Raw genomic sequence first — 22760 nt, forward strand, 5'->3', positions numbered from 1 at the left:
TTACCGATATTTATTTACAAAAGGTGAATATTATAGATTGAGATTTATTTCTCGACTAAAAAAAACATATTTAGCAATAAAATTCTAATTTGTTCCCTGAAACGATTAATCAGTAATTTATACGTAAATTGTTTTTAATACAACAATGTGGGATTAAATATATTTCTTCACTTTTTGACATTTAAATACTACATACAAGATTAAAATATACAATATTTGGAATTATTTAAATATACCAAGGGATACAAATTATACAGAATAAACAATTGCCAAAATCATAAAAAGGAAACAGTAGATCAAGAAACATATGCGATCGAATGCGGTGGCTAATAGAACCCAATCGAATTGTATGGAACGACTTGAAGGTATTTGACTAGGATTGACATGTGTGGGATCAGGAGTTTCACTTTGATCTGGATTATCATAGACATGTTCTCCCAACTCCTTAGTGCCATTATTTAATAGAGAATGAGGTTCGGCTTCCAAGGAGAACTGACTGAGAAGAAGAACTCGACCCAAAACACCGTTCAGAACATTTTTCAGGAACTCCGGAACACGTTTCTTATGTTTGGCAGTCGAAAGATATAGAACAACGACTGAAATTATGGTGGACAAGCTTAGCATAAGCAAACTGGAGCTATAGAATAGAACTGGAAAGGTAATGGATATGGATATGTTTTAATTCAGTTGAGTCTTTCCAACATACATATTTTCAGTTAAACTTACCAACTAAAGGCGTATTTTCTGCCAATATGGGCAGCATTTGAGCAAAATACATGAGGAAAGCAGCCACAACCACAATAACAATACCATTTAGCAGTATTTTTTCACCCATTTGGGGAGGCAACCAAAATGTTGAGAGACACAACAGTATGATGCAAGAAGCGGGAGTAAAGATCACAGCAGAATACATAGACGATTGCCTTTGTAATTTGAAAGTGTACTCTAGATAACTGTAGAAGTCTTGGGTGATATATTCCGCCTTAGCATCGCTTATATCCCACTCGGTGGATTTCACAAGAGATGAATAGTCCAAGGTTTCATTTATTTCCACAAATTTCGGGAAAATATTGGTCATAGTCCAAGTGCCAATTTTCAGTTTACACGTTTGCGTATCATAAGGCCAGAATTTTAAATTTAAATTACAATAGGCCGTATAGACGACTGGAGGTACCCATATAAAACTACCATCAAATGACAACAGGGCCTGAGTATCACCCATATAATCACCCTCATTGCCAGCACTATTGAGTAGAGTGATGTCGGGTTTCCAAATTTCACGCGAGCGTAAATGTATTGTGGTTATATTATCAAAGTAATCGGACCGCCATGTACGTCCACCATCTTTCCAACTCTAGTGTTGTTTTTGTTTGTGTCGTGAGATATAAATTTAAATTATTTATTTGTTTAGACAGATTGTTATTGTATTTCCGCAGTTACTTACAAGAGTAATCCATCCGTGTAAGGTCATTTTGCCATTGAGCTCATCGATATCGATGTAGCCGATTGACAGAAATATTGTTGTATTTGTCCTTTGTGTGGGTGTAGCCATGGGATGTGCCGTCTTATCGTAGTTTGTAAATAATTGCACATGCAAACGATCCAAGGTGGTGATATTATATGAATCGTTGTTGTTGCCACCATCATCGGCTAAATAAATAAATTTGATTATATATTAAGTTCACAAAGTACGAATACAAAATTTGCGTTGATAATACGACCGACCTCTTTATATTTATTGTATTAAAATGTTGAAAGTTACAGTCATAGAGATTTATACATAGAGAGGAGACACTCCACTCCGTATTGTTAAACAAAAATACAACAAATCATATGTCTCATACAACAACAAAATACATTTTGACTAACACGTATTTTATTGCTGCAAGAGTTAGGTTTTTGACAACAGACCAATCTGCTGTTTTTCTATAGCGTTTTTGTTACAATAACAAAAAACATGTTAAATTTCCACTCAAAGTACTCGTTTGCTATAGAAAAACATCACATAAGGTTTTCAACAAATAGACGACAATACTGAGTATTAATATTTGTCAAAAAATCCAGTATCATCTTAATACAATTTCATCGTCTAAACCATAATATAACAATAAAAGGTAGAATCACTACAAAATATGTTCTCAATTCTACATGCCTTGAATTGTCAGACTAATATAAAATAAAAAATAAAAGTACAATTGAAAAAAAAACATCAAAAATTAACTAAATTGAAAAATAATTTAAATTCAATTTAAATGTTTATTTTAACAAATTTGAAAATAAAATTAAAGAATGTAGTGCAGCCTGCGGTGTTGAGCTGAAGAAACATTCACGGATTTGCATGCATCATTTCAATGACTCCGATTATATTGAACTGTATTTCAAATATAAAGAAAATATTTCTCAATTTTCATTTGTTATTATTCGTATTTTTGGATTTCTGTTTTTTATTTTTCTATTATTTGACGTAACAAGGCATAGCATTTTAAACTCTCTCCCTAGTGATTCTACCTTCTAATGGTTGTATCATGGTCTAAACAAAAATTGTATTCGATTTTTATAAAATACGAATGATTTTTTTGATTTACGGTCGGTATTCCAATAATTTTTAAAATAATTCAAAAACTTTTTATTTTCATATGTATCGGATATGTATTTATAAATACAAAGAAGGAAAACAAAAATGTGAAGAAAATATAAAATAAAAACAAGTAAGAAAGTATGGTCGGTCAAGACCGATTTTTCTTTTAAAATTTCAATAATTTATATTTTTGAGTGATTTTCGGAAGTGGGCCTTATATGGGAGCTATGACCAATTATGGACCGATCACCATGAAATCAGGTCGTGTGATTTATGTCTATATTAAAGTTAACTATGTTGAATTTTGTGTGTATACCAACATTTTTAAGCGATTTATGCACGTTAAAGTGTTTTTCGGAAGCGGCTCTATATGGGAGCTATGACTAATTATGGACCGATCGTAACAAAATTTGGTGACATGCATTTTGTATATATAAAACTTATTTGGAGCGGAATTTGTGGAGATACATATATAAATTAAACATTTATGACCGATAAAGTCCAATTTTGGAAGGACATTTGTATGGGGGCTAGGTGAAATAATGTACCGATTTCAGCCAGTTTCAATAGACTTCCTCCTTGGGCCGAAAAAATAATATGTACCAAATTTGATCGAAATATCTTCAAAATTGCGACCTGTACTCTTCGCACAAGGTTTACATGGACAGCCAGCCGACCAGCCAGATGGACGGACGGACGGACATCGTTTAATCGAAAGTGATTCTAAGTCGATCGGTATACTTTAAGGTGTTAGACTAATATTTTTGGACGTTACAAACATCTGCATACTATGGTGGTGTAACACATTTAAAATGTTTACCGGACATGAGGAATAAGAGTGATACTTGCCATCAAAAATTCTTTATGACCAAAATTCGAGTTGGCATATTTTTAGTATAAGCTATCGTTATACATACATTAAGCTGGGTCGAATTGTACGGACGATAAAAAAGTAAAAAATCGTATAGCAGAAACGCAATCTACGGAAAATTCTAAGAAAGCTTCCTCAATTTTTTATGAAAAAAATCAACCCAGCCTGACATACATATATTTTGGATCCGTATGTTTAAATCATCTTTCCGAGAATGCAAATATGGTGAAGGGTATATTGAAAAATTTCACAAAAGATCTTTCGGATGAACAGTTTCCTATGATTTGATATCAGTATTGTACATAATATTTATTGCAAATGTTAAAAACGGAACCGTAGCTTTCAAAATACATATTTTAAATATGGAACTGTGCTCACTGTTTGATATTAGTTTAACCATTATTTGAAATGAATCATCCATTTCAAAGTAATATCTCGAAGTTAAACTACATAATTGTTTAATTTATAAATGTCTTAAAAGTTGGAATGCATTTACGTTTGCTGAAAGCTTTCAAAGTACTTTAAATCAAACCATGCTGAATTGTGTAAGGAATGAAATGTATAATACCAAACTTATTTCAAGTTATACATACACTTTATATTCACCCTGCAAAAATTTTGTGAATTTTTGTAATGGCAACTAGTTACCACATGCATTACTTTGTAATGAGTGGTGGTTAGTTAGTGGTTCGCCACCAGTCAAAGCCATTCATTTTTTTGTTCATATCATATTCATTTATATGCTGATGTTAAAACTATTGTTAACTTACAATAAAATAACTCGTACATGGAACAGTGAGTTAGCAGCTTGACTATCAAACACAAGCAAATAATGTGACTGTTCGATTCCCACACAACGCAATATTTTTTCTTTTTTTGTATGTGTTTTTAAAAATCTCGAACAAAGGTAAGTAGTGTTTCAGTCAAATCATAAGTAGTTATGCCTTGGTTGCAATATTACTTGCTGGCTTACTAAGTAAGTAAAGTTTTTGCTGGGCAGTGGCGACAAGTTAAATACATTTTTAAATTTATAACTGTTTATATTCCTCACATTATTTTGAAATAATTACAAATAAAGTTTTTTTACACATCGCTCACTTAAAAGTCATTAGTACGGATTTTCTTTATGGACACAAATCGTGTAGGATTGAAATTTTACTCCTTTTGAATGACGTCATATATTAATTTGCACCGATGAGACATCGATACAAATCCAGTATTTAAAATATGTAGTTGTTTTACAAAATAAAACAGATTTATTTTATTTTAATATTTATTTATCATAGAATAAACCATTTTGGAAGTAGGACGATGAACATATGTGCGGCATTTAATTCGCCTATTAACACTATTTTGGAAAAATGTAATGAAAATTTAAAAAGAATTCCTGATTGAAAACGTACTACATATATCGTAAACTTTACCTTTTTGAAAAATTAAAAAATTATGTATGTATATTAAATTTTTTTTAAAGATTTTTTCCGATGTCATGAACAGATGTGAGTGATCCAATTATCATAGGGTGTTGAATTTTTGCATATATTAAGGATGATTTCCCTGCCTTCCATCATTTTGGGTACGTTGAAATAATGCGCATAAAATGTGAATTTTGACCACTCTAATGTATATAATATTCGAGGGGAAATTCAAGCGATTGCTCCGGAAATCTTAAAAATAATTATAAAAAGCGCAACTATGCGAAGCTGAAAATTCTTAAATTCTTCATTATTAAAGTGTAATAAAGAAATGTAATTGACTTTAAAATAAAGAAATCATATACTATTTAAACCGCTTCTTTTCATTTGCGCCACCCTGTTCATATTATGTAAGACAATGTATGAATATCTCATTTTATAAATTTATGCGAAAAATATTGGGAAATGGTTTGAAACTTGGATTATTTCCATACACATTTTTTTAAAAAATTGTCGATTTGTTATATAAAATGAGACCCTTAATATATGTATGCATGTCATTGTAGTGAACTCAAACAAACTTTCTTTATGCCTAGTTTAGACTAAGTTTCCGGTTGCTAATATTTAACTTCATTTACATATTACCCCATTACCCCTATCAGCCTATCGAGGCACAAATAATGATGAGTCTTACATTTGTTCATGTCTACTAAGGTCAATTGAAACATTTCCTAATGTAATTGCAAGTCTGATGTCTGATATTGATTAAATGTATAACAATATTTTTTAAAGTTAAAAAACATATTTTTTTCAAATTGCACAGTCGTATCATTCAATTTGCATTGTATTTCAATTTAAAAATACTGCAACATTTGAAAACACTTATTGTCCATTACTATAAGCAGTTTTAATTTTTCTTTTCCTTCGTATTTACAAATACAAATTACTGAATCGCCATAGATTTCAATTTGTCATAAATTCAATCAAGAATAAGTAACATTCACTTTGTTTGAAACTTACAAATCACACCCTGCACTAAAAGTAAAAATATTCCAAATACAAATAACGTGGCACCACGGCAGGAAATAAACATTTTTTTTTGATTACTTTTTTATCACAAATTAAATTCTTTAAGAAACCCTCAGTAGTGTATTTAATTAATTTATTTTGCAGATTTTTTTTTTTTTTTGTAAAAGACCCGTTTTTTATTTTAAGCGATGGTTGCAGCAAGAGATTCAATATAGAACTAAAATTTACTCTGGCGATAACTTAGAGTGACCGTTACTGAGGAATGAAAATGTCTTGACACGAATTAGTACGATGATAAACAGCATATGAGTGGAAATCAGTGTGAGATTATAAGTGAGAGAGAGAGATTTGTTTTTAAATTGTGATATCATAGGGGTATAAATGGTTAATATGGAATGGTATTTACAATTGTAGCTACAATGCGATAACTCCCGCAAAATGTGAAGTGTTATATAAAATAAACAAATCTCAAAATTCGATATTCCAGAGATAAGTTATCTTATATTTAAATAGGTCAGCGTTTTTTTTTTTTTTTTTTTTGGTAAACTTTTAAGTATGTTATTGTCCACCAATATTGATGAAACATATATGGATTAAAAGGTTCCTTTTTCTAGATATGCACAATATGGACGATCCTAGTATCAATAAAAACATAAGGTTGTACTAGACTCCCAAATATTTTACATTAATTCCAAAAAATGCCGAGTTTAATTGCACTAAATCCATTCATCACTCTTGTCATGTATCCATTCTGATAATTGACAGAATTTACTGTTATGTAAAGGTCGCCTTAAGTAGAGAGGTGTGACATTTAATATGCTATTCACAGTGACCTCTAAATATAAAGCTTCGACATATCCTTTTCTCAATATAAATTATTTATTTATAAATACATATACATATGTATTTTAAAAATGCCGCAAGCATAAAATAAAATGAGTTTGACCTTTTACAAACTACGAGAAATGTTTAGTAGTTATAACCAGGCAACTAACAAAATTGTTCTTCAAGGTTTTAATTATCTAATTATAAAGGGATCGTTGGTATTTATTAAAGTTTTGTTATTTTGATTTGGGGCAAAGTGAATTCCTACAAAAACTTTTCAATGAAGTAATGCACTCAATATTCAGAAGTTCATCCCATAAATCAATCTTTATGAAGTAAAAATTTAAACGGTTTAAATCGAACCTGCATATTCTAAGACCGCACTCATTTACAGAAAAAGATTACAATTCATAAATTACAGTTTCTACTACAATATTTTTATTATTTTAATAGATTCAACACAAATTTAGACAATTTGAAAATATCAGTAAATAGATCAAATCAAACCTATCAGATTATAAACAAAAATTGTTACATACATATATGTATTCCTATAAATGTATCTCAAAATATTGATATATCTATACATTGTAGATACATGTATGTATGTATTTCCAAAAACTCGTGACCAAAGTAATTTAATAATAAAAAAAAAGGTTCTAAAAATAAAAAATTTTAAATTCGTTCAAAAATTCTACCCCAAATTACGAAAATTCGTTTTTGCGACATTTTCAATTAAAGGAAGATTAACTTTCAAAATCACTTTGTTCCCGTTTTGTAGTACAAGTAGAAAATCTTGTAAGGTTCCCGTAATTGTTTAAAGATTTAACGTTTAGTTTAAATAATATTATTTATGATATTCACCAGCATTATATCTAAATTTAGTCGATGAAGAGACATTATTTATTTATTTATTTGTTGTTCTCAACAATCACCTTAATTGAGCAACAACACAGACCAACAAAAACACTCCAACGAGACAAAGAAAAGATACAAATTCTATTATGAGATACGAAATAAAGATGTACAAAAATATGCATTAAAACATCACAAATTCATCATCAAGCCCATTACGATGGTAGAAAATAATAGAGAAATTTAGTTGATATTCAAACGCAAACGGGAACACTTTGAAGTCGGCTCAAACACGAGTACAGAGAAAATGTTGTGGTTAATTTTGAATTTAATTCTAATATCCACATTAAAATTAAGTACAGCGGAAAAGAGTAAGTTTTTAAAATATAGTTTTGTTTAACAATTGTACATCAATTGACATAATTACTGATTTGTAGTATATCCAGCGAATGAGGCAAGAGATGCTCTACTGAAAGATATATTAAATAATTATCATCCATCAGCTAGACCTGCTCATGCTAACGAAACCATTATGATATTTGTAAATATCGATATACAGCATTTTGATTTTCGGGAAAAAGATGGAGCGTTTCATTTAGTTGGACTTTTGCAGGTGGTAAGTGTAACTTTATTTAACTGTTAAATAATTTTCGAATGATATTACCCCCTGTCTATACTTGACAAATATGTATCATAACAATTAATGATAAACGTTTGTTGTCAATACAAAGTGTTGTCTGAGCAAAAGCACTTACTATTTTTTCATAACGAAGCAATTATAATAACACTATACAACACCAAAAATTATTACGAGGTCCGACCAATAAATTTTGATAGAGGAGACAAAAAAAAGACGCGTGTATCGGCGTTTTGAAAGTTTACATCTGAATTTCATTTGAGGGGGGGGGGGGTTAAAGTTTTCCAACTCTGGCACATTCTTATTGTTAATCGTCATAAGAAACCATGTGATCCTTACATTTTAGGTATAATGTTACGGAGAATATTTTTGTAAAATATGTTAACCCTCTAAATCCTCAAGGCATGGGTCTTTTTTGTCTTTCATTTAAAAATGAGCAAAAAACACCATTACAACAGGGATTTCAGGGGTTAAAATGTTCCGCAAAAATATTATCCGTAAAATTTTACTATAAGTCCCTAAATACACCAAAACGGAAAATTCAACCAGAAAGTCAGCAATAAGACATAACAAAAGAGAGCCGAGGGTTAATTTCGCATTTATTAAGAATTTTATTTTAAAGTACCCCAAAAATTTAACATGCGCACCCACTGAAGAACGCGTATGGTAATGAAGTGAAATTGCCTAGAGCTAAATAAATGTAATTAATGAAGACTTCCTATCCAAATTCTTAATAAAAACGAAATTAACCGTAAGCTCTCTTTTGTTGTATCTTATTTCTGACTTTCTGGTTGAATTTTTTTTGCGGAACATTTTAACCCCTTAAATCCCTCTTTTAATGGTGTTTGTTGCTCTTTTTTAAAAGAAGGACAAAAAAGACCCATGTATTGGGGATTTAGAGGGTTAACATATTCTACAAAAATGTTCTTCGTAACATTTTACATAAATTTGCTGAATACATTTTATACCTAAAATGTAAGGATCACATGGTTTCTTATGACGATTGACAATAAGAATGTGCCAGAGTTGGGAAACTTTAACCCGCCCTCAAATGAAATTCAGATGTAAACTTTCAAAACGCCGATACACGTGTCTTTTTTTTTGTCTCCTTTTTTTTTGTTGTATAGTGTAATAAATGGAGAGACTATACCTGATAATTTTTATATCTAGACAACCATTTTGAAGTTTATCATGATAAAAATTTATCAGGTATAACCAGGGGGTTATCATTACCTATCAATTGTTTTAAACCATAGCTGTAAATTGTGAATATTTTTATTCAAAATATTTCCAAAAACTTAATTATTTTTGAATTTTAGTTATATTTAAAAAAATAAATTTATATTGAAATCATTCTATATAATTCAAAATAGGATACTAATTAGTATATATCTATTTAGAATATAAAGCATTAAATATTATTTGATTTCAATAGAATACGATATTAAATAAATTATACTTAAAAGTTTTTAATAAACATTTATAAAATTATACTAAGGAGTGAGATCGAAAAATTCTTAACATACATATATGTTTATAAAAAAGAAACCACTAAACTTACAGCTTTAATTTTTTTTTTATTTGATTGAAATTATTATTACAATTTACAAAAAAAATTATTTTTATAGTTTTAATCACTAGTGATGAAATTTTGAACCTTTTTCGGAAACCCTTCCATTAACGTTTTTATAGTGCTTTCTGTCACTTTGCTCGAACATGTAGTCCATCTCCGTTTAAAATCTACCACACTTTTGGACACCTTTTTTGTACTCTTCAATTCTCTTTTAACAAGAGCCCAATATCTCTCCACTGGCCTTAGCTCCGGGCAGTTTGGAGGATTTGCCTCTCTTGGTACAAATACCACATTATTGTTCTTGTACCACTCAAGGGCTTGTTTGCCATAGTGACAGGATGCCAAGTCAGGCCAAAAATAAGTGGACACATTATGAAGTCTTATGAATGGAAGCAGCCTTTTTTGTAAACATTCCTTGATGTAAATTTCGGTATTTATAGAGCCCGTTGTAACAAATGAGTGGCTTCTTTTGCCGCAACTGCATATTGCTTGCCATACCAAGAACTTTCTGGGAAATTTTGTCTGCTTTTGGGTCCTAAACTTTTCTTCAACATTCCCTCGAGCATCAGCAACATAAAATTTTTGACCTAGAAGTTGCGAAAAATCTGCCAGAACATACGTTTCGTCATCCATTATGCAGCAAGAATATTTTTTTATAAAACTTGACTTCAATTTCCGTGCTCTGTTTTTGGCCTCTAAATTTTTAGTAGCGTTCCTGTCAGGAACTTTTTGAGCCTTGTATGTTTTTAAACCTGCATTAGCTTTAACTTTTCGTACCAAATAGTCCGAGCACTGAGCTAACCGGGCTGCTTTCCTACCGGATGTGTTGGGAGCTCTTTTGAAAATGCGTTCTATTTTTTTGGCTTTAGAAACATCATGTGGACCATTCCTTCTACCTGAACCAGGTTTTCTATCAACTGACAAGTTCTCCCGGTACTGTTTAATAACATTGGAAACAGTTTGACGGCAGACCTTTGTATGCTTGGCCAACTTTTTGTAAGACCAAGTTGGGTTTTGTTGAAAATATTTAATAATTTCAGTACGCACTTTTTTCTGGTCACTCATTTTAATCAGATTAACAAAAAAATTAATATAATTGACATTACACATAATAACTGACATGTTTTTCAAAGGTAACTTGATCAAAAAAAAATTCAAATAATACTTGGGTTAAAAAATGTAATGAAAAACGTGTGTTAAGAATTTTTCGATCTCACTCCTTAATAGTATTTGTATTTTAGTAACAATAAGTTGTATTTTATTTATTATATAATGAATAGATTTTAAAATATTCTAATCAATATGAAAACATGTAATTATTTTCAAATTATATTTTTATAGTAAAAATGAAATATTAATTTAGTTTATTCAACTAGTTATGAATAAAATATTATTTTACTTATTCGAAAATTTGTTGATAGATTTTATTCAAAGCAATTTTCTTTGAATAATTTTATTTCTCCAAAAAAAAAGAAAAATATTTAAATATTCAACAAAAAATTTTAGAATACTTTTTTATTCATAGAAATTTTCTTTGAATAATTTTATTTGTGAAAATAAAGTCAAATATTTTAACAACAAATTTTTGAACAATTTTATAAAAAAATATTTTTGTTTGTGAAAATGAGCTCGGACGATAAAGATTTTTCTTCCGAGGATTATGAAAAAGATCCTTCGTTTGCTATAAATAAACAAAAACAATGCTCAAAAAAAATTCAACGATATTTTGAACGTCTAATTTCACTTGCAGGGTTATTAAATAGTCCTACGAGGAATGCCATGTAAGACGATCTTTTTGAACAACTAGTTACTTTAAAAACAGTTTTTAAAAATAATTCATGAATTTTGTTCTTCACAATTTAAATTAATAATAAACCTCCAATTGAAACCATTAATCTGTGTCCATATTCTAGTGATAATCAATGATTAAGTAGTAGTTTTTAAAAATAAAATATTAGATATCAGAGAACTAGGGTTCCAATTACCCGGAATTTTTCCATTCCTAAACTAAGAAAAAACAAGTTAAATCTAAAAAAAATTTGTAATTCGTTTCGAAAATAACTTTTTCAACTCAGAATGCAATCAGAAGATATTTTACAGCAGTATTATTGTGAAATAAATATATTCTTTAACATTTATTAGAATTATTTCTATTCAGTAATTTTTGGAAAAATAAAATTATTTGTTTCAAATTTGTGAGAAATAAAAATATTTCTAAAGTTTTATTAGAATTATTTCTATTCAATCATTTTTTGTTTGAATAATTTTAGTTTTTTGTGTTTTGTTTGAATAAATATTCCAAAGAAATTAGTTGATTTTATTTGTATCTAAATGAAATAAATTTAAATTTTATTCAACTTTGTTTTATTTGAATATATAAAATTTTACTATTTTCTAAAAAAAATATCAATATAATTTAATTAAACTAATATAAAATGATTTTATTTATAATTTATTTGGTTTTAAAAATATATAAATATGCATAAATTTAACTGTAAATATTATTAATAAATTAGACAAATACTTTATTTAACTAATAAATAATTTGGAAAATAAATATTTATAATTGGAAACAAAAACTAAAATAATATAAAAAATATTTATATTTTGTATTTTATTCACAAGTTACAGCTATGTTTTAAACGAACCAGTTCCGTGACATATGAAAATATGACATATCAATTAATTTTAAACAAATCTGGTGAAAAATACTGCCATATAATTTTAATCAAATGACCAGAATACAAAATATCCAAAACAGAGCATGTGCGTTTTGGTTAGTTCCGTGACCTAACACTGCTTAAAAGATGTAATTTTAAGACCTCCTTGGATATCACCATGTTATAGTGACATGTCCCATTTATATGAAGTGTCCGTTCTATCATTTTGGAACTAGTCAAGTGACAAATTTTGTGTTAGTTCTCTTCCTCCTAGAGAAACTACAGATTAGCTTTGATTTACACATACAATGTTTACTTACTAGATCTAAAACTACAATATGAGTATTTCAAGATAAAAATATGAAACAAATCTTTGATTAATCTCTGCAATTACTTTTTCGTCCTCGTTCAGAAATGGCGTGATCCTAAATTGGTCTGGAATCCTCAGAGTTATGGCAACATTAGTCATATACCTATAAGTCAAAGATACATATGGGTGCCCGATATGGAATTCTACAACAATGCTCCCGATAAATTTATTCGAATGAATCGTAATGGCTTTGTAACGGTCAAAAATGATGGTGTTGTTTTCTGGAGTGATTCCATAGAAGTTAATGTATTTTGTAGTGCCGACATGAAAAATTGGCCACATGATGAACACAAGTGCACAATAAGCTTAGGTTCGTGGACATTTGATGGCTTGGAACTGGACATTATGCATTTTGAACCGAATTCAAGTATGTCTTTTAGGTCCATTGATATGAAAAATATGGAATATAAAATAAAGCATTACAATGCATCCCACACCAGTAAATATTACTCCTGTTGTCTACAACCGTATGTAACTATGGACTATAATATAACCTTTGAGAGACAATCATCATATGTGGTAATATTTCGTATTCCTGCTTTAATTGTAATACTGTTCACACTAATAACTTTGAGAATGGAGCCGAACAGAACGGAAAAATTATGGTTAAATGGTTTATCGTTAATACTTATATCATGGCAATTGATATATTTTGCCAAGAATATTGCACATTTTCATGGAACCCCCTATATAGGTAGATAACTTATTTTATTGATAATTTGATACTGACTTAAAAATATATATATATGTATGTGTATGCTTCTATATTTCCAGTCATCTTCTTTAGTACAAGTCTCGTTATGGTCACCATGACCCAACTTTTGGCTGTGTTTTCTCTCTTTGCTGTCCGTTCAAGTTTTAAATGGTATTTACCATATTTTATAGAAAGATTTTTAAATTTTTCCTTTACCTTGCATTTGGTACCGATTGAATCCAAAAATAACGCTCATGCGGAAATAAATGGTCAATTTGAGGAGGTGAAATTGGACGATACTTCCAGTTTAATTGATCGCAATTTATCGACGAATGATTGGTTAAGATTTGCTAAAATATTAAATATTTTAGCATTTATATCGTTTAGTTTTGTATTCTTAGTTTTAGCATCAGTATGTTTCGTATAACAATTAAATACAATCACTAACATATTATTAAATATTTACATACATATATACATAAATACGAACTTTAAAATTAAAATATGTACATTAGGGTGGCCCCGTTTGTATGGAGAAAAAATAAGGTATCGATGTTCCCGCCTAAAATGAAAATTTGATTCATTCTAAGACTACGTTTTGAAATTTTTTCGTCCTGGGGTCAATATTTGGCGAGCTGGATCAAAGGATAAAAAGGTCCTTTTTTGAGGTTTTTTACATTTTTTCCATATTTCTTCCAAAGGAAGTATATGTAAATTTGGTATCATATGAAAGGTCTTTGAGAGACGCATTGAATTAGTTAAAAGAAATTTAAAAAAAAAAAATTTTAATTAAAAAATTTTAAAAATTTTCGCCAAAATTTTAGTTTTTTTTAATTTTTTCATAGAATTTATTCAAATACATAGATGAAATTTCTTGATCATAAACATCATGTAATTTCACCGAAATGGTTTTTCTCGTTTTTTAAAATTCAATCCAGTTCAATGTTTATTCAAATTTGTTTAAACCTAATTTCATCCCTATCTGACAATCTCTGTACTCAATTCATAGTATATGTATGGGCATCAAAATAACTCAAATTTTATAAGCTTTCCATCGATGTATAAATTCTTATACTTTTCTTTTGTTACACTACGAATATTTAAATTTAAGCTAAAATATTTACTATACATCGCGCTATAATGATTATTTTAATGTTATTCCTTTGGAATGTTGTTGTTAATTTTAAGTAACATGTGAAAAACTGCTTAACAGATAGGGATGAAATTGGGTTTAAACAAATTTGAATAAACATTGAACTGGACTGAATTTTAAAAAACGAGAAAAACCATTTCGGTGAAATTACATGATGTTTCTGATCAAGAAATTTCATCTATGTATTTGAATAAATTCTATGAAAAAATTAAAAAAAACTAAAATTTTGTCGAAAATTTTTAAAATTTTTTAATTAAAATTTTTTTTTTTTAAATTTCTTTTAACCAGTTGAATGCGTCTCTCAAAGACCTTTCATATGATACCAAATTTACATATACTTCCTTTGGAAGAAATATGGAAAAAATGTAAAAAACCTCAAAAAAGGACCTTTTTATCCTTCGATCCAGCTCGCCAAATATTGACCCCAGGACGAAAAAAATTCAAAACGTAGTCTTAGAATGAATTAAATTTTCATTTTAGGTGGGAACATCCGCAACTTAAATTTTGGGGCAACCCTAATGTACATACATTAGGTCCAATGTTAGTGCAAATTTTTTATTAACAGGTAAGTATTGTGGACAACGATTCAGGACTTTTTTCTTTCATTTATCATTTCCAGTCCAGTACCGATTCCAACTGATAACGACTCAAAATATTTTCATTTATCGAAGAATTTTATATAGAATATATTCACTTGAAAAACTATTTTTTTAGTGAAAACAAATCTTGTGCGTAAAATAATTGTTGAAAAAAAATGTTAGTGAAAAAAGAATTCCAGTTAAAATATATGTATGTCTCCCGACTTAGTAATCGAGATATACAGCTGCGGTTAAAAAAATAATTATCCGTTAGATATTTGTAAATAGGTCAAACTAAGACTGTGAAACAATTAGGGTTTTTATCCCGGGAATTCCCGGTACAAATTTCCCGGGAATTTTGCCAATTTTTCACTACCCGATTCCCGGGATTTTTAGTCGGGAATCCCGGGAATTAAAAACTGACGAAAATACATAGAAAACAAGTTAGAACTCTATTTTTTTCACCAAAAAACAGTGAAAAGTATTTTACAGTTTTTTGCTTATATCTCGGTAATAATAGACCGCTTATTATTATTTATTTGGGGTTTTTCGTATGAAAATTTAAAAAAAGAATTCATTATTTATAGAATTTATTTCTTATTGAATCATTCTAATTTCTTTAAATTTCTTCTTCAAATCCATATCTAAATAGCTTAAAAAATTTATTAAATTCTTCTTCAATTCAAATCTAGGCTTAAGACAATTTTTTCAATTAATTTTGTAAATGATTTGATTTAACAAAAATTTAATCATTAAAAGTTTGAATAAATTCTATTATTAATTAACTTTAAAATTAATTCATTTTAAACAAAGGCTTTGGAATGAATCTAAAAAATTCAATATTAGGAATGGATTTATGGACTGAAAGGCTGATATTCTTTAATTACGGATTAAGATTTTAGTGAATTAAGCACAAATTGTATTAATTAATTCGAATCTCTGATATTTAATAATTCTAAAACTAAGTTTTTATATGAAATTTGGTTATAATATTCCTAATTTACAGTATCATTATATATTTCGGGAATAGCCGGGTAGAAAAAGGTCGGGAAATTAAAAACCCTAGAAACAATATTAAATAACGAGCTGTTGATTTGTTTTTTTATTTTATTAAAAATTTTTTACTTTTTTGAAACAACTTAAGAAATACTCAGCCAAAAAAATAGCACTACAGTTCTTATTGTATTAAAGATTTGGACATCAGTATTTTTATGGTATCTCTCATATTGAAATTAATATTTTTTGTTGCGTGACCATTATTGCCATTAACCTCTGCACAACGTTTTTGCATCGTTTTCGCCAGATTTTGGCACCTTTCCTTCGAAATTAAGTTCCAGATTTCCAGAACAGCCATCCAAAGGGCTTCATTACTGGCATTTCCTCAGACACATATGAAAGCATTACGTCATTGATTGTTTTGATCCAATATATGGTTCCAACTCCATAGTAGGAAAAGCACCATACCATAATACTAGAACCACCATGTTTAATGGTTTTTGTTGTGAAGTAAGAACGTGATCCTTTTCCTCCAAATAAATCAACTTTGGATTTATCTGTCCAAAGAACATTTCTCCACTTTTTAGATGGCAATGAATTCTAGCAAACTCCAAAGATTCAACACTTGCGGACACACTTAGTTCACCTTATGCTCTGAAACATTTTTTTATAAAAGAACGTTTTTCAGATGTACAATGCTTTCCAAGTCCCATTTCTATGAAAATAAATAATAAAATATGTGATGAATTATTTTATTTTTAATAAAAAAAAATCTTACCTTCTGTGAATTATCCTTTTATTTCAACTATTAAATCACTATTTATTTTTTTAAAGAATTTTTGTAATTCGGTGCTATTTCAATGACTGTACTGATGCAGCTTTTTTTATAATTTCGATCAGAGAGAATATAGTATAACAGTATTGCATACTTACTTTAAAATAATACGCATAAAATATTTTTTTTCACTAGCTTGAACAAAGACATGGTCATTGGTACTATTTTATTGACCGGCACTATAGGTTTTCGTGATTTTTTCGTGGATGTTGGATATTCGTTGTTTTTTGATTATATACCACCGATTCGTTGTGTTTAAAATTTCTTGTGATATTCATATTGTCTATGAACATGAATTAGCATTCGAGATATAGGCAAAAATCGGGGTATTCGTGGTGTTTTGCTTATATCCCAGCCATTAAATAGCAACCGAACCTGGACTATTCCCGATATATTGATGTATCAATCATGTTTGTTATTTAAGTTATTTAAGCACTTCGCATGTAGATTTCAACAGACAAACGGACATGGCTTTATCGACTAGGATACAAAATATATGAGGAGCCGCAGAACAAAAGATACTTTTTTGCTCATTTAAAATTTTTTTTATTTCTCCCCTTTAAAAATCTGCACGACCTGGAAATGGTAACAAGTTTCTTACATATCAATAGATACATCTAACTGCCATAAGTCACCACATAAAATGTCAACGATGTTTGATATAAAACCATTATTATATTGAAAAAAGAACCTTTTGTTAAAAATTACGTTCTTTATGCGTTTTTTTTAACTGAATGTTTTTAAACTTGATCTGATGTAACTTTTGTTTTGCAGCTCCTCGTATGTACATTATGGGTTCGCAAATGAAAAATGTGGAAATTACAAACCAAATGACAAAGTTATACATACATGGGTATAAAAATACAACAATCAAAATCTTCAATATCTATATTTTAACATGTTTTTTTTTATTATTAATTATTTTCAACAATATTTGTTTTGATTGTATTTTTATTTTCCAAAAAGAAATACATATGAATAAGTATTTGGGCAACCCTGCCCTTATCTTTTGCTAAGTTTAGTTGACTCTTATAGAGACTTTAATCAGCTGACGATAATAATAAAAACATGTTTATCATCATTGCACAGCTGCACAGTTACGGCAATTTCATTAAATTATAACATTTATACATAGAAAAGAAAATAAAATGAATGTGGAAGCAGGAGCTGGAATTAATACATTTGACCCAAAAAATCCTCACGGCAAGGGTAAGCACCGTATAATATGTATAGGTATTGAGATTTAAATAATTTATCATATTTCTTGAATCTTTCATAGGTGACCCTAATGATCGCTCCCTACGCAAAGTTGAGGTGGAAGTTCTTATACCCAAAATTATGCGTGATAGAGCCAAAGAGTTCCACTGTAATACTGAGGTGAAAGCATTTGAAACCTGCTGCAAGGACCAGGGTATATTGATGGTGGCAACATGTCGCAAACAAAATTCAGCTTTAAGAGATTGCCTCACGACTTGGTATAGCAATGACGCATTTAAAGAGGAATGCAAACAAATTTATTTGCAAGAACGTTCAGAATACAGACGTACCGGAATACCAAAGAAACATAGAGTGGAAAGGATGTAGTAATAAATAATGTAGAAAATAAAAGTTTAGCATTTGGTTGAGAAAAATAAAAGTTTACTTTCTTATATTTTGATTTTGAACAAAATATGTGCAATTAAATCTTCTTATTACCATTTCGGATATTTCTATATTTGATATAGCATCTGTATTAAAAAAATGAAAATTAGAGGGTTTATGTACCTCAAGTATAAGTACATCTTTATCGGAAGTTTCGGCAATGCGCTGCAAACCTTTAAGATTTTTAGAATCCAAGTGTTCTGTGTCTAAAGGAGTATGTAAAGCGACCACGAAGCTGGCATGATAGAAACGTGGCCCCCTGCGATAAATTACTAAACAAAAATTATTAACAAATCTATGTTTATTTTAAATTTTAGTTTTACTTACAATAGTTGCCTCCAAATTTTAAGCCACTCTTCACAACCCATCCCTTTGACTTTAAGTATAAATATGAAGCCAGTGATTCTACAAATAATTCATTGACTTTCATACAAACTTGTAGAAAACTTTGATATTCCATTTCTGTACTCTCTAAATCATATATTTTAAGTACATTCAGATAATAACCCAAAAAGAAAGCCTCTTCCAAGCTTAAACTTAAGGACTCCTCCACATCATTATCACTTTTCAGCTCTTCCCTGGAAGTTGCAGTTTGCATCACAACTTTTGGGATACTTCTGGACTGACTTCCTTTACCATAAAAACCATTGTCATAAATAGCTATAATGTCGTCTTTGGCACTAACTTCCACAGATATTCCAGTAAATATACCCTCATATTTTTTATTAGATTCAATGTTAGGAAAAGGTTTCACCAGCCATTTGTTGTTAGCGCCTCTTTTACGTTTAAGATGTGGTGCAAAAAACATTATTGTTAAGTGTAAAAATTACTAGAGATTATTAGCAAAATTATTGCCAACTATATTGTTGGGACGGGACGATACCACATCAATTTAGTACTTTTGCTGACTGCTTAATAAAAAAGTACTTTTTAAATTATTTTGATTATTTTTGATAAATATGTATAAAATTTCGGTATAAATCAAGATCAGCGAAACAGCTTGCATTTTTATAATTTCTTTGGTGTTGATAGCTCTCATAATTAGAAGCACAAAAACGTTAATATTTGTCCCTGCTCTCTCTTAGTTTAAGAGTTATATGAATTTTAAGTCAATACATATAATAGTACATTTCTCATATATTTGGAAAACAAACTGATCGTTATGGGTATCATTGAATAGTGCTTCACAATACCTTTAATATGATATATAATAGGGTACAGTTTATTAATATTGTGAACCAAAAATTCTTTTTTGATTTTATATGATAGTACTTCAGAAAATTTTGATATACAGAAAAAGTGATTTTAGCGAAGCCTGTGTTCGATACACACCAGAGTTAAAAGTCCCTTCACCCGGCCGAAGGCCGGCAACACAGAAAATGTGAATATTAACAGAAAAAAAAATTAATGAAAATATAAACTGTTACGCGGATCTTGATTTGTTCCGTTTTAAACAATTCTAATGCAGAGTGAATATGTATTAGATACAAAATCATATTCGACTCATGAAATCTCAGATAGTAGAATGTTGTTTACCCAAAAGGATTAAAAATGTACCTAAAATATGTACATATGTACAAAATAATCAAAATGACTCGATAGTTGTATTAAAAGTTAATTCTAAGTCGAATATATCCAGTTTGGGGATTGTAAGATTTGTTTTATTATATTAATTTTATATTTATAAATTAGACGATATACCAACTCAGGATTTAAATTACTTTATTTAGTTTAGTTTAACAGGTAGCCTCCCAATATTTGAACAGCGGACTGATTACAAATATAAAAAAAGTGTTAATGGTACATTAAAAACACTTTGTGCGTTAGTTTATTACATTTGCAAAAATTAAGAAAATTTGTATTTATATTTATGTGTTATAAATGGGTGAGAGAAAATACAATTCAACATATTTTTTAAGAATGTAATATTATGTGGTCCACAATATCTTTAATTTTGGCAAAGCTTATAAAAACTGATCACAATTTTGGATAATTTCCGGCCACATTCATGGTGTGTCTTAGCAAAATGTATTTTTACTTAAAAATACATTTTGCTAAGACTCACCATGAATGTTGCCGGTCAAAGATCATTTTAAATAAATTTAATATAACTATTAATAAAATATATCGTCGCATTATTTTATGTTGAGGGTTTGTTAAATTTTTGAGTATGGAATAGACTTGCCAACCGTCCCGTTTTCGACGGGACAGACCAGTTTTAGAGTCGAATGTCCCGTGTCCCGGCGATATTATGAACGGGACGCCATTTGTCCCGTTTAAAAAAAAAAACTTTTTCATTAATTACCACAAAAAATATAAAAAAATCAAAAATTGGAAATACCGATAAACAAGGATGCTTTATTTTCTGAAATATAGTATTTTCTAAAAACTGAATATCACTATTTAACAATATATACATATAGGTACTTAGTGCATTAACTTCTATGAGTTTCAATAAACTCATTAGTAAACATTATTTAACTTTCATGAAAAATAAATGGCACGATACTCGCTCTAGGATGCTTGTACCTTTAGTTAAAGGTGAGTTGTTGGTCCATTGAAATGTACTGAGTTTGTCGAATTTATTACTTCAAATAATAATAAATAAGCTGATAAAAGCGATTAAAAATATAAATTTTAAATTATGGACTGAAATAGGTAAACTTTATTAAATAACCCGCTGCGCTTCGTTACTCCTACGTAGTAAAATAAAAAAATTTTAAAGATTTTATAAACTATTTTTTTAATGAGGTGAAACAAATTAGGTAAAATTATAAAAAATAAATTTTCAGACAAAGTTTGAAGAATCTCGCAATTTTAATTATCCAGATATTCAAAATTTACTATGTACTTTGAATGGAAAGTTTCACACTAGACCATTTTCCGATCTAGACCATTTTAGCTAAACTCTGTACAGTGATAAGAATTTGATTCATACAAAGTTTAAATACATTACAGTTACTCCAGATATTCGAAATTAACTATATACTTTGTATGGGAGGTGTCACTCCCACTAATCCAATCCCGACCATTTTACAGCCAAACTATATAAAATAATAAGTGAGCTATCGGACAAGTTTGAGGAATCTCGCAATTATAGTTCTGAAAATATTTATTTTCCTTTGTGTGGTAGGTGACTTAAACCTTGTTCCGATTCTTCCCAATTTGGTTAAACTTCATGTCGTGATATGAAATTGATTCATATAAAGTTTGAAGAATTTCACTAGTACTCCAGATATTTGAAAATAACTATTTACTTTAAAAAATTCAGTCTCGCCCATTTTCAGCCAATCTCCGTATAGTGACAAGAATTTGATTCATACAAAGTTTAAATACCTTACAATTATAGTACTCCAGATATTAGAAATTAACTATTTACTTTGCATTTTCACCCAAAAAATGTAGAATAGTAAGGGTGATATTAGGGCAAAATTTTAAGACTTCCACAATTATAGTTCTCCAGATATTCGAAAATAACTTTACTCCTGTATAAAGTTTGAAGACTTTCACAGTAATAGTTCTCCAGATTTTACACAATTAAAATTAATGTATTATTGTTGATTTTAATAAATAAAATGTCAGAACTTGAAAAGCGTCCTAATGGAGGTTGTATGCCTAGTTGAGGACATGCTAAAACCGTTTTCAAAGATTTTGAACACCCTCAAAATTTTGAGTTATTTTGAAACAAGTGTTTTAGGGTAGGTAGTACTTCAATACCTCTAACTCAGACATTTTAAAACCGATTTAAAAATTTTAAAAAATAATCTAAGAAATTGTTTAAGTTATTAAAAAAGTTAAATTTTTTTTTTTCGTAATTTTTCAAATTCAACAATAGTTATTTTAATTTTTTTCTATGAAAACCAAATTTTTTTGAACAGTGCTTTAAATACAATTTTATATAGACAAAAAGGAGATATTACTTATTAAAATCGGTTTATATTTGCAAAAGTTATTAAACTTTTTCGAAAAAAGTTATAAAATATTTACTCTGTTTTTTTTACATTTATATGCGCTGGTTAAGAAAATACTCAAAAAGGTATTAATGAAAAG

The 22760-nt window shown here is 29.1% G+C and overlaps 4 protein-coding genes across 4 annotated transcripts in view; 2 read left to right on the forward strand and 2 right to left on the reverse strand.

Annotated features, from left to right (window-relative positions):
• LOC135950128 (COX assembly mitochondrial protein homolog) overlaps positions 1-18738 on the forward strand; it is a 187152-nt gene extending 168414 nt beyond the window's left edge. The window contains exons 2-3 of the mRNA XM_065499653.1: positions 18210-18278; positions 18349-18738. Of these exons, the coding sequence (XP_065355725.1) occupies positions 18218-18278; positions 18349-18653 (366 nt within the window). The 5' untranslated portion in view covers positions 18210-18217 and the 3' untranslated portion in view covers positions 18654-18738. The remainder of the gene's footprint in view (positions 1-18209; positions 18279-18348) is intronic.
• nAChRbeta3 (nicotinic Acetylcholine Receptor beta3) lies at positions 129-6067 on the reverse strand. Its single transcript, XM_065500447.1, has 4 exons — positions 5885-6067; positions 1445-1650; positions 727-1354; positions 129-650 (listed from the first exon to the last, which is right to left on the reverse strand). The coding sequence occupies exons 1-4, from the start codon at positions 5955-5957 to the stop codon at positions 250-252; spliced, it is 1308 nt and encodes a 435-aa protein (XP_065356519.1). The 5' UTR covers positions 5958-6067; the 3' UTR covers positions 129-249.
• LOC135951018 (acetylcholine receptor subunit alpha-type acr-16-like) lies at positions 7825-13990 on the forward strand. Its single transcript, XM_065500568.1, has 4 exons — positions 7825-7944; positions 8011-8189; positions 12856-13507; positions 13588-13990. Exons 1-4 carry the CDS (start codon positions 7881-7883, stop codon positions 13932-13934), a joined length of 1242 nt encoding a protein of 413 aa, XP_065356640.1. The 5' UTR covers positions 7825-7880; the 3' UTR covers positions 13935-13990.
• Positions 18686-19544, reverse strand: Tsen2 (tRNA splicing endonuclease subunit 2). The gene is made up of 2 exons (XM_065499652.1): positions 19038-19544; positions 18686-18982 (listed from the first exon to the last, which is right to left on the reverse strand). The coding sequence occupies exons 1-2, from the start codon at positions 19516-19518 to the stop codon at positions 18708-18710; spliced, it is 756 nt and encodes a 251-aa protein (XP_065355724.1). The 5' UTR covers positions 19519-19544; the 3' UTR covers positions 18686-18707.
• Between the last annotated feature and the right edge of the window lie 3216 nt (positions 19545-22760).

Source organism: Calliphora vicina, chromosome 2 (genome assembly GCF_958450345.1).
Source record: "Calliphora vicina chromosome 2, idCalVici1.1, whole genome shotgun sequence".
NCBI lineage: Eukaryota > Metazoa > Arthropoda > Insecta > Diptera > Calliphoridae > Calliphora > Calliphora vicina.

Coding starts and splice junctions, on each gene's coding strand:
- Tsen2 (XM_065499652.1), bottom strand. CDS start 19,518: ATGTTTTTTGCACCACATCTTAAACGTAAAAGAGGCGCTAACAACAAA. Junction 18,983..19,037: donor AAAATTTGGAGGCAACTATT/GTAAGTAAAACT, acceptor ATTTTTGTTTAG/TAATTTATCGCAGGGGGCCA.
- LOC135951018 (XM_065500568.1), top strand. CDS start 7,881: ATGTTGTGGTTAATTTTGAATTTAATTCTAATATCCACATTAAAATTA. Junction 7,945..8,010: donor ATTAAGTACAGCGGAAAAGA/GTAAGTTTTTAA, acceptor ACTGATTTGTAG/TATATCCAGCGAATGAGGCA. Junction 8,190..12,855: donor TAGTTGGACTTTTGCAGGTG/GTAAGTGTAACT, acceptor GTCCTCGTTCAG/AAATGGCGTGATCCTAAATT.
- nAChRbeta3 (XM_065500447.1), bottom strand. CDS start 5,957: ATGTTTATTTCCTGCCGTGGTGCCACGTTATTTGTATTTGGAATATTT. Junction 1,355..1,444: donor TACACGGATGGATTACTCTT/GTAAGTAACTGC, acceptor AAACAACACTAG/AGTTGGAAAGATGGTGGACG. Junction 651..726: donor AGAAAATACGCCTTTAGTTG/GTAAGTTTAACT, acceptor TTACCTTTCCAG/TTCTATTCTATAGCTCCAGT.